The sequence below is a fragment of the Anser brachyrhynchus genome (assembly GCF_964034855.1).
Source record: "Anser brachyrhynchus genome assembly, chromosome: 8".
NCBI classification, from domain to species: domain Eukaryota; kingdom Metazoa; phylum Chordata; class Aves; order Anseriformes; family Anatidae; genus Anser; species Anser brachyrhynchus.
The window spans coordinates 6,233,303-6,249,790 of record NC_137702.1 but is presented as its reverse complement, the minus strand read 5'-3'; the positions used below and the strand labels follow the sequence as shown (position 1 = coordinate 6,249,790).

The following is a 16,488-nucleotide window of genomic DNA, read 5'->3' as shown; positions in this document are numbered from 1 at the left end:
GTCTCTTTTAACATGGTCCTGAGGCTTCAGAATAAGAGACTGACGTGAGGCAAAGAGTTTCATCTTTGCTCACAGCCGAGCTACAATGGAAAACAATGAACATACACTGAGATTTGCAGTGAGGTTAATAGATTTTTAATTCCAAAAGGGACTCTTGCTATTACCTTTTCTGACTTTCAGTGTATCTCAGACCATGACATTTCACCCAATAGTATCTGGAGCTAATTTGTAACTTGTGTTTGAGCTAGATTATTACCTTGTAGAAAGACATTCGATCCTAATTTGAAATGGAGAGCACACCCTCTACAGGCTTCAAAGAGGAATCATAGTGCAGTAGGGCAAAAAAGCTAAAAAGTCATATATTTCCAGGTAGTGTTTAGGAATCAAGATTTATCTGATCACTCGAATAGGACCTAACAGAACTGACTTATTTTCAGCACAAAGCTTCTGAAGCTAGAGGGAGAAGGCAGTGACACCCTATGGCCCAATTCTGTGCTTTCATATACAGAACCTTATGCAAAGAGAATAATTTCTGAATTATCCTGAATTCTCTAACCAAAGGACTTTTTATTGAAATTCCAACTCAAGCCTCAAGACAGGACGTCATTTAAGCATATGTGAAAAGCCTGTTCTCATTGCAAGGAGAACTGCTGCATGCATACACGGGTAAATGCATGCCGCCCTGAGACATTTTGCAGATCTGCTGTCCTCTTGCAGCAGCAGCATTTGTGTGCTGCCAAGTGGAGTCATGGCAAGAGCATCCTATGCAGCACTGGCTTAGAAAGAATGATTTTATTGCTCTTTTAAGTCATAACAATGTGACATTATGGTTGCATCTCAAATTATGACGTATAAGAGAGAGAATCTTTCAGTATCCTCAGACAGAGCAATTGCTACGAACAGATAATTAATTACCCTTTGCAGGGTCAAGCAGAAGGAGTTGTAGGGGAGCAGTACTGTCTGATGACTGAAGCAGAAGATTGAAAATGAGTTGTTTTGTTGGCCTGCTATGTGAGAGCAGACAAACCACATAAAGAAATAATTCGTCATTTTGGTAAGGCTGTTGCTCTAGGGCAAACTTTAGTGCTATACAGGCAGGCTATGAAGTTGATGCGCAGCACTTCAGTTACTCTTGTTTTAACTCTCCTGGCCCTTTCTCTCCTCGGTGAAGGGGAAACAGCTGAGAAGACCTATCCCTTGCAGCCTGATGGGCCACCTGGCATCACTGAGGGATCGCAGCACCTCCTGGCTGTGTTGTACACTGCCAATGTCTTCTTCCATTTCACCAGTCCTGCTTAAGAGCCCCAGGCATGATGATGCCTGTGCTCTATAGAGACCTGAGATCAGAAGGCAGCAGTCATGAAAGCAACTTGTCATAAGGCTTACTTTGCAAGGTTTAGTTAAATGAACGCAGTCCCTCTGTACACAGTCATTTAATTGCAGTGACTTGGTTTAAGCCACTCACTGTGCAGCAATGCGGTTAGCGATGAACAACGCTCCCTACACCATTGTAAGCAGTGCTGTGCTGCTGTGCTGCCATCGACCGAGTTATCTCTGCGAAGCTTCCATAAAAGCTGATCATTCCCTGGTTCAAGTGTCAAATCTGTAGCCAAATCAAGGCAGCCAGCAGCCAGCTGTGCATCGCTTTCCTGTCAGATGCAGACACAACCTCCTGCCTGAGCCCCAGGAGCTTGGCTGTGGCTGGGGACTAAGGGAAGAACAGCTGGATGGAGCTGGACCTGGGAGAGACAGAGAGGATGTTTATAGGAGAGGGAAGCATGGAAGAGAAAAGTTCATTACTGCCTTATTATGCCTCGTAAGGGGATTCTGCTTCGACATCGTTAAAGGCTTCAGTAATATAAAATCACATTTGTTTTATGATTTGAGATGATCAGAAGAAAGGTTCTGTAGGAGTACGAAGTGGTAGTGTGATGATTGTGTTGTAACCTGCTGTGAGAATGTGAATTATGCTGAAAGCATAGAAAGGATCACACTGAGCAGTCCTGCTTAGATCTGACTGTGAATGTCACGTGTGAGACAAAGCTTTACAAAGAAATATGACTTTAATTGCTGATGATTTCTGTTTTCTGTCCCAGTTTTATTGTCTTAATTAGAAGAATTAAGAACAAATTGAGACTGCTCGAGAAAGGGAATATCATATGGTTAGTAGCTAGATTAAATGTTAGACAAATTCATGGAGGATTAAAGCATTTTGTTTCTTTATCATTCTTTATCCCGCAGGAATTACAACTACCCACTTAATACTGGATGCTGGAATTCTCCCAATATTTTTTAATATATTATGCACTGTGATCCGGTCTTTGAGACTAGCCTACCAAAGTTACACAATTTATCTAGTGAAGGCTGACCCGAATGTGTTTGCCAGAACTTCGGCTTATTTTTTATTTTAAGCTGGTTTACTTGGATTGAAAAAATCCAGTATTAGCCAAAATTTAGTTTTGTTAATTAAAAACATTCAAGAGAGCAATTCGTGGAAGAGAACTCTAATGGACCAAAAACAAATGATGAGAAGAAAGTATCAAACTGCTACAAAGAGCTGGGAGGTGACTGGGAGCGTTTGTTTGTTCGGTTAGGTGTCTTCAGAAACAGTTGACGAATTCTGGCTTTAGGGGAACATTTTGCTGCATGCTGATATTTGCCTGCCTGTCTTCCAGGCATCCAACCTGCAATCAAATTGGCCTCTGCAGATCCCTACTAGCTTCACTGTGATTCTGCACAAGGATGAAGATCTGCCCACATGGATCTGGTATCAGGATCATAAAGTGAGGCCGTCCCTCTACTTGGAACAGGTACTGGTTTATCACTGGCATATATTGAATTAAAGACACTGTCAGTACTTAAAAAGTAATAATTCAAGCAGAGGTACTCATTGCTGTCACCACCTATAAATGCTCTTATGTTTATTCAATTAAAACAACTAAGCAGATACAATATTTCTAAATTTGCAGCATTGCTTTCAAATTGCTCACAAGATATAGGACACAAAATAACACTGCGTGAAACAAAGTGATCTGGGATTCACTTCTGTAGTACAAGCAATTGTCTCTAACCTCGGCGGCACAGTTCAACATTCCTGGCAAAAACAATTTCACATAATAATAGGGAATTAAACATGGTACATAACAGTGAGTGAGGCTGGTGTGGAATGTAGATAAATTTAGGTCTAAGACAAGGATGCAGTTGTAAAACAGAAACAGACATATGGTTTCTGGTTACATAAAAAAATTAAGAGCAAAATACTGTCTGCCCTGAGGAAGAACACAAGATGCATTTCCCAGAGCATCTTCTGCTTCAAGAATTCTGCCAGAGATAGCAGGAGTGTTCACTACAGGTTAGAAGAGTGAGCATAGATGAAATTTCAATATCAAGTCAGTGAACTTTCTACAGACCATGAGCTGTTGCGCCACAGATGACATGCCTGGCCTGCATTTGCTGTGATAGCAGCATATGCAGACAAGTGACCTACTAAACACCTCCTTTGACTACATCCTGCTGTGATGCACAGGATGATTCATTCCACTAGCAAATTTTGGAGCCCTTCCCTCATTCTTTTATGGGGTAAGAGGATTCAGACATAAGGAGCTATCAAGAGTTAGAAATGTGTATGTATGACTAAGGCAAGACATGCTCTGCAATTTGGTAGCCATGGAATTTGAAGAAAAACGTGAAGACTTGTAGCGAGTACAGACAGCAGCGGGTCTAAGGAGATGCTCTAAGGGTGCACCTTTTAATACACATAGGACTATGTAGTACCTTGCCACTGCCAAAAACGAGAGGTCTTTCTCCCTTCTCCATTGTCTCCCAGCAATTAATCTAGCAATTAATACTATTCACTCATTTTTGCTCCCTTAGTTTTCTGCTCCTTTAGGAAGCTGAATTGTTTTAGGAAGTCCTTTTGCAGCTCAGGCCATGCCTTGGCACTGCCCCCTGTGCCCCTCTGTGTGTGGGCGCCCTCTGTCTCTCTTCAGAAGGCTGCTGGCTCTGAGAAGTGAGCGGGACAAATGTCATCATCACTGTTACACGGTTCTACTGCTCATGCTTTTAGCGGAACTGTCCACAGAACGCAAGTGTACAGCTATCGGAATAGTTTGATGGCTCCTGCATAACTCCTGTTACAAATACTAGGCAAAATTCTTGCTGCAATTACACTACTGAATATCTGAAATACTCATTTGGAGTTCTGACTACACCATCTGTTGATTCAAGGCATTCAGTTTTTACAGACCTTTTTAATAAGAAATTAGGCCAGCAGCCGCAGGTATAGCAGATGTTGTTTCCTTGATTCAGAACACCCATTCCCTCTGGGGCACTCTGCTCTGCAGCAGCAATCTGGTTTTGCTCTCAGACTTTGATGTTATCAGTACTTAATCCCTGCCACACCAGGCAGTCGTTGGCTGCAGTCTCCCGGGCTGTGGAATTAAAGCCACCTGTTTTGTTGGTTTTTTTTTTGCAACGTACTTGTCCTCGTAATATTTTACTGGCCTATATTTGCGTTGGACATAAAACCGTTTAGGACATTCTGCTCTCTGTCCTATATTTCTCATGTAAGAACTAATATAGCTGTGCTTGAAAGAACATTGTTTTAAGGCTGCATATTTGACAGTATTCAGTACAGCATGGGTACAGAGACAGTAAAAATGGAGTCTGAATAGTTTGACATGAAAACTATGAAGTTTCCAGGTCTTACAGCTCTGCAGAAGAATGAACAGCACTATGGTTCTTATTTACTAGAGTCTCATGTCAGGTGCCTCTTACTTCTCAATGACATTCCCTTAACCTCAAAAATTCATTTGCATTTACTCTCCTGTGGATGACTTCATCATCAACTGTGTAGACTCCTGACAACTGTTACTGTACCACATAAGCCATGAATCATGCCCTCAGCCATATAGGAATACATCTGAAATAGCTTCCTGCTGATGTCAGTTGCACTCCTGAAATCAAGGGTAAAATTTAATTCAGCAAGACTGAACAAATTACCTATCTCAGGGTCCATGTGCATGTTGCACATCAGTGATCATCTCCAGTGCCTCATCTCATTGGAATGGAATGGAACGGAATGGAATACAATAGAATTAGAATTAGAATTAGAATAGAATAGAATAGAATAGAATAGAATAGAATAGAATAGAATAGAATAGAATAGAATAGAATAGAATAGAATAGAATAGAATAGAATAGAATAGAATAGAATAGAATAGAATAGAATAGAATAGAATAGAATAGAATAGAATAGAATAGAATATAATATTTTGGTTGGAGAGGACCTACAAAGATCATTGAGTCCAACTGCCTGACCACTTCAGGGCTAGCCAAAACTTAAAGCATATTATTTAGGGCATTGTCCAAATGCCTCTTGAACACTGACAGGCATGGGGCATCAACCACCTCTCTAGGAAATCTGTTATTAATATCAACCACACTAGTCCCTGCTAAATGGACCAAAGTACACGTCTGCAAATCAAAAGCATTTAAATCCTCATTATTGTGATAAAAGATACTAACAGAATGCAAAAATCACTAATCAGGACTAAGCCATTGTGTCTTGCTTGTCTTTTTGCAGATCAAGGCAGGACTAATATTATAGAGTCATTTTGACAAATAGACCTGTTATCTGTCCTGAAGGTAACACTGTTGCATGGCATTTCAGTTCCAGGAAGGGATCTGGAGGGTGAACCTCCTTACTCTGCTTCTTCTCAAAGACAACGTCATGACACAGCTCTAACAGTGCTGTAACTTTCCAAGAAACTCATTCTTTGTGGTAGAAACACAAGTACATCACATTTTTAAGAATCTTGAAAAGGTTGAATCATATCAAAAGTAGCATGACAGGCCCAACACATATGCACTATTGTTCCAGGAAAGCAAAATCGTTTAATAACAAGTGTTCATCCATATCAGAACATGTCCAGGCCAATTTTCAGGAGAATGAACAATTTATTCCCCTTTAGGGCTGAAGATTTCCTAATGCAGTTTTAACTCCTGGCCCCCATGTATCTCCCACTCTGTGACCAGAGGGCAAAAAAGTCCACTTTGTGTTCCATCTCCCAGTCATCATCTTCATAACAGAATTATCTCTTTTTCCATGTTGGTTTCCTTTTATGCCAAATAGGAACCACACATGTAGGGGCTTCAGAGGCCTTTGTAAATACTTGAGGATCGGGATTCTGAGCAGCTTGAAGTGCTTAAAAATTAACCAGAAGAGAACATCTGGTCACATACAGTGTTCAACAGTGCTGGCACCAGGCTTGTTTTGTGAGATAGAAGAAAACTGGCAGTTTGAAACTAATAAAAAAGGCTAGTTTGCCATAGGAAACATAAATATTTCTATCCAAGTAACACAGTGGCTTTTGGTAAAAGATAGAAGAATGTAGGCCAAGTTTATTAAAAAAAGTTCTTTCATAGTTTAAACCCTGGGTCTTTTAATGCACTCTTTAATATCTTATTGCCTGTATATACAATTCAGTCTTCAGCTGTAAACTTCTTTAAGCATAATTTCTCATTCTGCACTACTTGGACTTTTTCCTAACTACAGCAGATACTGGGTTTCTCCTGCCGTGTTTTGAAGAAATGTAATTTGTATTTACGATAAAATAGTCTTTAGCTTGAAAAGGGGGAAAGGAAATTATTTAAAACTGTTTAGAATTCCCATGAAAATATAAATCCTCTACAATATTTATATCCTATTATAACTATTAGTGGTGTGTATGTGTATATATGTATATACATAATATACATTTATATATATATGTAAAACAGAAAACAAAAAATACCACCACCACCAAAAAGCCCTCTTTTGGTTAAAGCTGGCCAGCCAAACTTAGTTTCCAGATACCTGCTTCAAAGTCTATTACATTGGATGCAATCCTGAATATTCACAGTTAAAAACTGCTCTGATTTATTCTTCCAGTAAACTTCCAGAGTGTACAAACTCTTGTGTCATGCTTGGATAAGGCATGATTTGATCCTGTCAATATTCACTGAGTTGTTTTATTTGGAGCTTTTGAGCTGAATTCGCTCACAATGTCATTCTGTCTGGTTAGACTTGAGAAAGACTAAAAATATATGTGAACTCTATATTTTCTGGTGCCAATTTTCACACATGATCAGCTGTATATAAAACAGGAGGGTGAACCTTCAGTTTGGCTGGGATTTGTTTCCTAATGTGAATGTTCACAGTGTATGATTGTTTATTTTTATCTCATCAGTCAAATTTTATTTCCATTGATGACAAATGCAAGTAGCATGAACTAAGTTGCAACAAAATTTACCCTTACAAATTAAAGGTATTTGAGAATGGCAATGGAGTGTGGTGGAAATAGTGACTGCTAATGTAAACAGCGTGGTCCTGTGTAATATATCTTGATTCACAAATGTGCATTTTCTAGTCTGCTTGTCAGGTGAATATATGTTTCCGAGTTAAACAAACCAAATTCGACATTAATCCTTAGTTGGAATTTCTTAAATTGGACATTATTCCTGCAAGTGTGGCCCTTTTTTGTCCTTTTGGGCAAAACACTGGAGATCTGAATTACTTTTAAAATGGTTATCTTGCCTTTCTTCATTTCTTAACTCAAAAAAAAAACACTAAAAATTCACTCTTATTTTTGGGAAAAAGTACAGTTAATTTCAATAATTCACATAGAAAAAATAAGGTAAAGATCTGTGTTGATCCATTGCTATTATTTCCATTGAGGTGCCCCAAAAGCCACATTCCTAGAACAAGACCCCTACTAGGTCTCATACAAGCTGTGAATATTTCCTCTGGCACCACAGATTTTTCTGAATGACCCTCAGTGACCTTTTTTTTTTTTTTTTCATGTCTCGGTTCTCAAGCTGTAAGAAAGGAAAACGGATCATCCCTACCTCAAAGAGGTATTGCACATCATGAGAATAAATGCATTAAAATTCAAAAGGCATGAGGTGCTTTGATGCGTTTAAGAGTACAAGAAGATGATCCTTAGCCTGAGGATTTATAGTCTTAAATATGGAAGAAAATACAATCTCATGAGCCTTGCAGTGCCCATACCAGAAACTTTGAATATAATTAAGACAGGTTTGTAGATCTGTCTCAATCTAGTAATAATGAGGCATCTAAAGAGAGAAGCATCTTTAGAACAGCATCTTCTGTAAAGCTTCAGACTCACAATTGCCTTCTAAATTACTTGTGCTCAGCCCAGATCCTTGCACAATGCAAAAGAGGAGGGGCAAGTTATGGAAGGGCAGATTCCTGCACAAGTGTGAAAGTGAACTAGCTGGTTAAATGGATGTCAACCACAGACAGCAAAAGATGTATTTTATTTAAAGTTGGATCAGATTAAAGCAAAATTCAGACACTTAAGGCCAAAACAGCACAAAAGATTTTCATTAGAAAGTAAGAGTGTTGAAAACGTGTATTATGCTGCATTCAGTGGCCTTCCTGTCCAGGCTGAATCCGGGAGAAAATTGGTAGGGGCAGATTCACATCCACAGATCTTGTCCTCCATCTCTGGAGGTTTCCTTTAGAAAGGAAACCTTTCAAATACTTCTGTTCAGAGTAGCAAAAAAGGCTGACTTGTGGATACAAGTTTCAAGGCAGGAAATTCAGTATGATAATCAGGTAATATATGTCCTGGTTGATGTGAGGTTTAGGGTCATTTCAGAATCATGTGGTACAGTGTCCTAATTGTGTCATATACACTCGAGTTTTTGTTATTGTTTTCTTTTACATAATAGGCAAATATATGGGGGAAGCACCACCTGCAAAATACTACTGTGTATATGGTACATTATGCTATTCCTCCATATCCCACACGTACTCCAGAAATATGAATATTGATTAATGTTGTAGATGTTTAGAATGATGATGAGGCTCAGCAGCAGTTCTTTGTTTTATTTATTAAAACCACTTCTAGAAGCAGAATCCTCACCCAAAAATTCCAGAAATTAAATTTCTAGCAACATCCTTCCTCCCTGCCAAAAATTCCGAACCTGGCAATGTCCTATACAACATCACATGAAATGATAATACATTTCATCATTTCAAAATGGCTTCAAATCTGAAATAAGCGAGGGGGAATAGGTGTATCACCATGCCAAGATTCATGCTTTTAAAATAAACCCCACAATTATGTCACGTATATCATCTCTCCACTTATATGTTTAGCATTCTTTATTTGAAAAATAACAGATGTTTCCTGCGAGAACTTCTGTGCACATGTGCAATTGATAAATTGGGAGGAAATTAATGAATTGAGAAGATAAGCCAATCTGGGCCTAAAAAGATGGTCTCCAGCTGTGAATGGAAGTGATTTATCATTGAGCTGAAGGATCAGCTTTTCTAGCTCAAACCAGCAGATACATCATTACATTTAATCCAGACTTCCACAAAGATATCCAGGAGTTTTGCAACTGACTTCAGCAGAGCCAGGATTTCACCCATAGTATTTATCTAGGCTGAAAGCCCACTCCCCACAGTTGTATTATTATTTATTTATTTATTTAGTGAATGTGGTTATTTCTGTAGTGGAGGAATAAAAACCATCAGTCTGTGCACTCAGGGTAGAAAGAGAATGCAGCTGTAGCTGGTTCCTAGCACAGAAACAGGAGAATGAGCTTTAGTCTATCTGTTCAAGCCTCAGTAATAAGAGTGGCTAATTGGCCTGTCATTGTTGACACTTGCCCAAACCAAAGACTAAACTAACATGCACGGGTGGAAACATGCATACCTGAAATAGGCATGGAAACTGTTACAATTTGCTTAGGTGAGTGTTTGTAGGAAGAGAAATTATAGATGATGCAAATGCTTAGATCACAACATAGTATTTTACCTGCAATTAGACTCAACCGAATAAAGCATTCCCAAATAGAATAAAGCATTCGCCACTGAATCTGTGGCGTACAGGGAGCTGAACCAGCCAGATAGAGAGGAGGGGGTGAAATCATAATTAAGATCTTGGGTTCTAGTCATACAGCAATTCAGTTGTTTGATGCAAGTATAATATTATAGAACTGAATTTAAACTTTGCAACCCCACATTGTTTTTCATCTGACATCTCCATGAACTGGTTTACTCTTGCTTTCAAAAAGCAATGAGGCTATTACAAAGGGATGGGAACCTATGGCTAGAAAGACCCTTTCTAGAGCTAGCTTTAAGGCCAGTTTGGGTGTACCATTGCACCATTTGTCTCCCTAAGCATTTATATGTTTAAGAATGAGGCCTTAGGAAACAGCTGAACACCCAAGAAAAGGCTTCTAAACACTGACACTATGAAAATAATAATCAAAAATATACATTTTTGTTAAATTCCCTTTTATGTCTATCTTTCTCAGATTTAAAACTCCAGTTCCTTCCTCCACCTATGAGAATTATAGTCCTTCATGCAGCAGAAGCAGAATATTGTGATTTAACTAGTCACAAGCATACACATGAATCCCACTGCACATAGATCAGAGCAAATTCACCAGGGAGATAGGGAGATACAACTACATGGGCATATTCCCCTTGCAGATGAAGGTGGTGGTTTTGTGGAAGGCTACAAAAGAGAGTGCTCTCAGCTACTGCTCCATGACTAATATAATTTGGCACCTTCTCAGTATTACATTGATACAACAGAAAAACATACGGCTTTCAGATGGGCTGGCTAAGTGCAACTTGGATGAGAAAGAAAAGATTTTTGTAGGCTTTTCATCCCACTTCCTTCTGATTTGAGGTCCCAGTAAATCTAATGAAAGTACTTTGTGTGCTGATGCTCAGTCTGGGTCAGGAACTTGGGTTTTTGAAAGAAAGATTGTCCAACATTTTGTATTTTAGTAAGTAAAACTCCAGAGAGAATTCTTCGTGGTTCAGGCACACACTGGGTCTAAAAGCCTTGCCCAATATATTATGAGATCACCGGCTTGAGGAATCACTCAAAGGCAAAACTTGATTTTTTTGCATGAGCAAAATAAATCTGAGGCACATGCTGGGTTCAGTCAGGAAACTCATCCCACTAGCACCTGAAATGTGGATACAAAGAGGGATATTCAGGCAAGGCCATCAAAATACCTATTCAGGCTTCAAATGCTGGCCTAATAGAAGAACCCTCTCTTCTGCCAAACAAAGCAAAACAAACAAAAAAAAGCGCCACAAAACAGAACAAGTAATATGATAAAAATAAGGAAAAAAAAGGTCACAACAGTGGTCTTTCTAATGAAATCCTTCATCTGAGAGCTGCTATGAGCAGTTATAACAGTATTTTCAAGAATTATTTCCTGAAAAATGTGGGTTTCAGCCCGTATATTTAAGGTTTTTCATATTACAACTGTCTGCCCTTATTTAAATTAACATTATATCTTAATACTGCCTTCATATTAATAATAGATTTCATGATGAGCTTCACAGGCTGCACTTGATTCTGTGGGAGTGTAAAAACCAGCGTTGTTAGTATTTCTGTTACATTTGGTGTCCATTTATTTAAATTTTACTAGGAAGTGACAGCATAAGCATCTGATAACTTGAAAATCATCTGCAATTTACTTTTTCTTAATTTAAACAAAGTGTTCATCATTAGGTTCAGAACTTATCCTCAGGCCACAATTCCTGATGTGTTTATGTACAAAATGTTACCTCCAGAAAACGGAAAGAATGAATGTAGTTACCGGATTAAGTCTAGCAGTGCATCTGCAGAGCTCATGATGGGCTTTCCACCCTCTTCAGTGCTCTCCTTCTGTGCTGCTCCACCAGGATGGATAATGGAGACCATAATTATTCCCACAATCACAGCCACAAATGTTGTCCATAGATAGTAAGTGACGGTTATGATACCTAATCGGCTGGAAGTCTTGGCATCCAGGGCTGCTAGCCCAGACATTAAGCTGTGGAAAGAAAACACAAGATATATGGTATCTTTTGCATAATGTTAATGCAACAGAAAACCCGATTTCCTAGTTATTCCAGTTTACCTGCTTCTTGTGTGATTGCCTGCATATTTTTTGAAGCTTGCGGTAATGCAAGAGCTGTAGCACTCGTGTCTAAAAGAATATTCCCTGCTTGCCATGTGAGATCCTGGTTACTTGAAGGAACTTGCAAGCTTGGGCTGCCCACATGGGGACTGAATCCTGTCGACTGCTCCTTGAAGCTCAACGGGTAGTTTCACATGACGTGCTCTACTCTGTGCTGTGCTGGTGCAGCCTCACCTCGAGTACTGTGTGCAGTTTTGGGTGCAATAAGATAAGAATGACATAAAACTGTTAAAGAGTGTCCAAAGGAGGGCTACAAAGATGATGAAGTGTCTAGAGGGCAACATATATGAGGAGCAGCTGAGGTCCCTTGGTTTGTTCAGCCCAGAGCAGAGCAGGCCGAGGGGAGGCCTCATGGCGGCCTGCAGCTCCCTCACGAGGGGAGCGGAGGGGCAGGCGCTGAGCTCTGCTCTCTGGGGACAGTGACAGGACCCGAGGGAACGGCATGGAGCTGGGACAGGGGAGGGTCAGGCTGGGTGTTAGGGAAAGGTTCTTGACTGAGAGGGTGGTCGGGCACTGGGACAGGCTCCCCATGGCAGTGGTCACAGCACTGAGCCTGCTGGAGCTCAAGAAGCATTTGGACAATGCTCTCAGACAGATGGTTTGGTTTTGGGGTGGTCCTGTGTGGAGCCAGGAGTTGGATTCCATGATCCTTGTGGGTCCCATCCAACTCAGGATATCCTGTGATTCTAACCTACGTGTTTGATAGCAAATAATTAGTCATGCAAACTTAGGTATGAAACCCTACACATAATTCTACATAACTGTAGAATAATTCAGGTTAGAAGGGTTCCCTGAAGGAAATCTGGTCAGCCCCCTCACTCCTTCCTGTGTGAAGCAGGACCATGATTTCAAAATGAAAAATACTAAGGGGCAAGTTGGACATACAAACTCCTTCAGGGGCAGGCGTGGCTGTGCAGTGGGAGCAAAGAAAATGCTGTGGTGATTTCACCTTTGGCTCCTTTCCACTGCTAGAGGATGGTCAGTGGCCTCATAAAGCTTACCTCTGCTAAGCTATATAACTCTCTACCAAGTGTTTAACTCACACTGGCCCTCTTTTACAGGCAAATTAGGGTAGTTCTTGACCCCTGAGTTTGGTCCAGGCTGCTCTGACGTAGATCCTGGTGCTGTTTCCAAGTGGTCTGAGGCTAAGATTTGAGTTTAGTGTTGCCTGGGGTTTTACACTGAGATTTTTCTTTGAATGATTCTCTGTAATCTCTTCAAAGGATGCATGTCAGGAAAACTGCAGGTGAAATAAAATACCACATTTGCTATTTGGTGGGACCTGATGGTCCGGCTTTATCATCAAAACAGAACCGATTATCGGGCCTTTCTACATAAATAGTCATGTACTAAGCTGCACCTCCTTGAATAAGATCTTGACCTCACTCTGGTCAGTAAGGTTGTCTAGAGCCAATACTAAAGTGCAGCTTAACCTTTATAGTAGATTTAATGAAATCAAATGGGTGGGATTTAGTGCTCAGGTTCCTGCTATCCTCTAGATTAATTAAGAAAATGCATTGCTTTTCTGCACTGCCAATCTCTTATCTAGGATGTTTTTTGTTAACGCTACAGGAGCAACGGGAAACATTCATTGCATTGTAATGCAGATCATTTAGAAAATGAGTATCTCCATATCTCTCTCTTCTAACCGTTGTTCTTCCCTCTCTTTTATCATTCTGAGAAAAATTCCACCTTTCTGTGTGCCTTTAAAGTATTGTTTACAAACACAGCACTACATATTAAAAAAAACAGTAGCAGCTATGATGCTTAGCTCCTTGGCATCTCCCTGGGATGCGTCCATATGGGAGACTCAATATTCTAAAACAGTGAGTTAAATGTTACATGTATCTCAAAATACTGCATTACTTTTCTGTAAAACAATCATTATGTTGTTACTTAGGTTTCTAGGACTGCTCACACAGTTCTCACAGGCTGAGGTTTCACACCACCTTCGGTCCCCATACCACCACCCCAGGAAAAAAAAAAAAAGTATAATCAGGTTGATTTCTAGCTAGGTGGATGTTTTTCATAGTAATCATTTTCTGTGTTCATCATAGGTATATTATACAGGGAAATGGCCATCAGTGGTACGAAGGGCTGAGCCTTGACCAAGCAGATCTGTAGCTTGTAGGTAGGACACCATGCAGGCTGCTTACTTGGAGAAGGCACTAACGAGGAGACAGACAGTACAGCTTTCTTCCTGGTACTGCCTGGAAGCCATTATCATTGTGGGAATGGCGCACTGTTTCTCTTGTCCCTGATGCCACTGTGTTGTGTTTGTTCTACAGAACAAACTTCTCTCTTGTTCACCTGGGAAGTATGTTCAGGAGAACTTAGGGGCAAAAATCTTACTTAAGCATGCCCAGTGGGCCATCTGCTTTTGGGGGTGCAACCTCAGCCTCAGATGTTGGGTGGTTGGGATCTGGGGGAATGTTGTGCTGCTAGAATCTTATCATACATACATTGGCTCTTAGGTGGCAAATCCTGAGGGGGCTAATAATGAGATTGCTCTGTCTTGGGGATATTCATTAACAAGATCATCATCTGTAATGAGATTATCCTGTCACCAGATAAAGTCATGCTCAGTTCATGCTGTGATGAGAAAGTCCTCAAAAGTAATTAACTATGGAGGCGCAACAGGAGAAACTGGTGTGATGAAGGATGAATAAAGGTCTGGGTTCAGATAAAGCCCTGTGTTCTTCATGGCCCACAAAGCTCAGTTTGAAGAAGGGACAAGAGGAAGAAGTTTTCCAGAATCTGTAGAGTAATGTCAAACATTTTAAACAATTGCTCAGACTGATTTTTAGGAAGAAATGCCAGTAACTAGTAAGGGACTGTAGTCACTCATTAACTACTTCTCATTTGGCTTGATATATTGGATGTCAGAAGGAATAGCACAGAAGACATCAAGATTAATAGACATACTGAGCATCACAGCTACTGTATGAAGTCAGTAATGCACAGTTACATCACGGGATTTCCTCACTGCTGATCCCTAGAGTTCCAGCATTCACATAGTGTAGCTGAAGAATGATGAGAAAAAATACTCTTCTCATTTCCTAGGGAATAGGGAATTCAGAAGGAATAGCTTCCAAATGGTTTAACTAAAGATCGCTGTATTGTATTCAGGTTTTCCCTTAAAAATAATTTTTATCAGACGTTCTTGGCTACATAAAACCCTTCCCAGCAGCTTCCAAGCTTCTTCTAAGACTGAGCAAGGATATTCCCATGCCATTCAGTACTAGACTGTCGTGAAACACAATGGAATGAAAAACGGGATACCTTTAATTCTTGTCAAGCCTTAGCGTCTGATTAGGCTTGGAATAACAGGAAAGATATTTGATTCATAGGTTAAAATCATCTGTCTTACTATGTAGCTAAGTATCTTCCACAAGTATGTTTTGTGCATAGCTTCCATAAAATGTTTTAACGATTGCCAAATGGACAAAACAGGATTAAGACAATGAAAAACAATCTGCAGCTTTTCTGAATAATTACAGTACTTCTCACTCATTTAATGAGTCTGGCAAGAAAAAAAAAACACAAAAGTTCTTATTTAGGGACCATTTCTTAGTTTGTATAGAAAAAATACAATGTTGAGAATAAGGCTTCCAAAATATGTATTAATGAGTTTTAGATGAGATATTAAATCTTGCAGAGCAGGATTTAAGTGAAATCCCTGATTACTACAATTACAGAGGTTTCTTGCACCTTGCTTTGAAAACAGCTGGTGCTGGATATAAGTGCAGACATCATCATAAACTGAGTAGCCCCATGACTTCTTTGTCTCCTGCATAGGTTGTTCCAATTACATGTGAAAATTATCTTTCTGTGGCTTTTCTTTTTGCTGTCTAGAATAGTCTGCTTCATTGTTTTAGTCTCCCATCTTGTTTGTCCAACAGCTTTTGGATGAAATTGTGTATTCTCAGAGACTAAACACAATTTGGAAGAATAGCCTCCAAAACTGTTGTATCTGCTACATATGTAAATATCTGTCCTATGGTCCTTATATTTCCGTGGCTTTCAAGCCTCTTCAGAGTTGTGTTTTGATGACCTCAAGATCTCCGCACAATGCAAAATTCATGCTCCACAATATTTGAAGGAGTAGAATCTTATTTGAGGTTTGTATTTTTATTCATAACAATTAAAAGATGTCTAGATTTTTTTACTGAGACTTGGGTAATTCTAAATCTACTCTGATTTGTTTCCTGGCAGTTCTTTTCATGCAGCCAAATTTGTCTTATCTCTTCTCTGAACTAGTCACATTTTTATTGGTGAAAGAGAGTCAGGAAGCCAATAAATAAAATAGCATTTTGGTCAATGGCTGGAAATGGAAAACAATTCAAAAAAGTTTATTTACTTGCAGCATTTTAGTGGGGCAGATATTTAATGCTTAATTATTTCACTAAGACTTCAATTGTTTCATTGTTTATAGTTACTAAAAAAACAACAGCTAAATTACTTTGTCTAGGATGGCTTGATTAA

The 16,488-nt window shown here is 39.6% G+C and overlaps 2 protein-coding genes across 6 annotated transcripts in view; one reads left to right on the top strand and one right to left on the bottom strand.

Annotated features, from left to right (window-relative positions):
- CPT2 (carnitine palmitoyltransferase 2) overlaps positions 1-16,488 on the top strand; it is a 68,559-nt gene that overhangs the window by 31,138 nt on the left and 20,933 nt on the right. For both annotated transcript variants that reach the window (XM_080603297.1, XM_080603298.1), the window contains exon 2: positions 2,676-2,810. The gene's annotated coding sequence lies outside the window, so the exon portion shown is untranslated. The remainder of the gene's footprint in view (positions 1-2,675; positions 2,811-16,488) is intronic.
- The window catches only part of SLC1A7 (solute carrier family 1 member 7), a gene marked incomplete at its 5' end in the record, with an annotated part of 51,471 nt that overhangs the window by 22,554 nt on the left and 12,429 nt on the right, over positions 1-16,488 (bottom strand). For all 4 annotated transcript variants that reach the window (XM_080603311.1, XM_080603308.1, XM_080603309.1 and 1 more), the window contains one exon: positions 11,641-11,856. In XM_080603311.1, the coding sequence (XP_080459437.1) occupies positions 11,641-11,856 (216 nt within the window). The remainder of the gene's footprint in view (positions 1-11,640; positions 11,857-16,488) is intronic.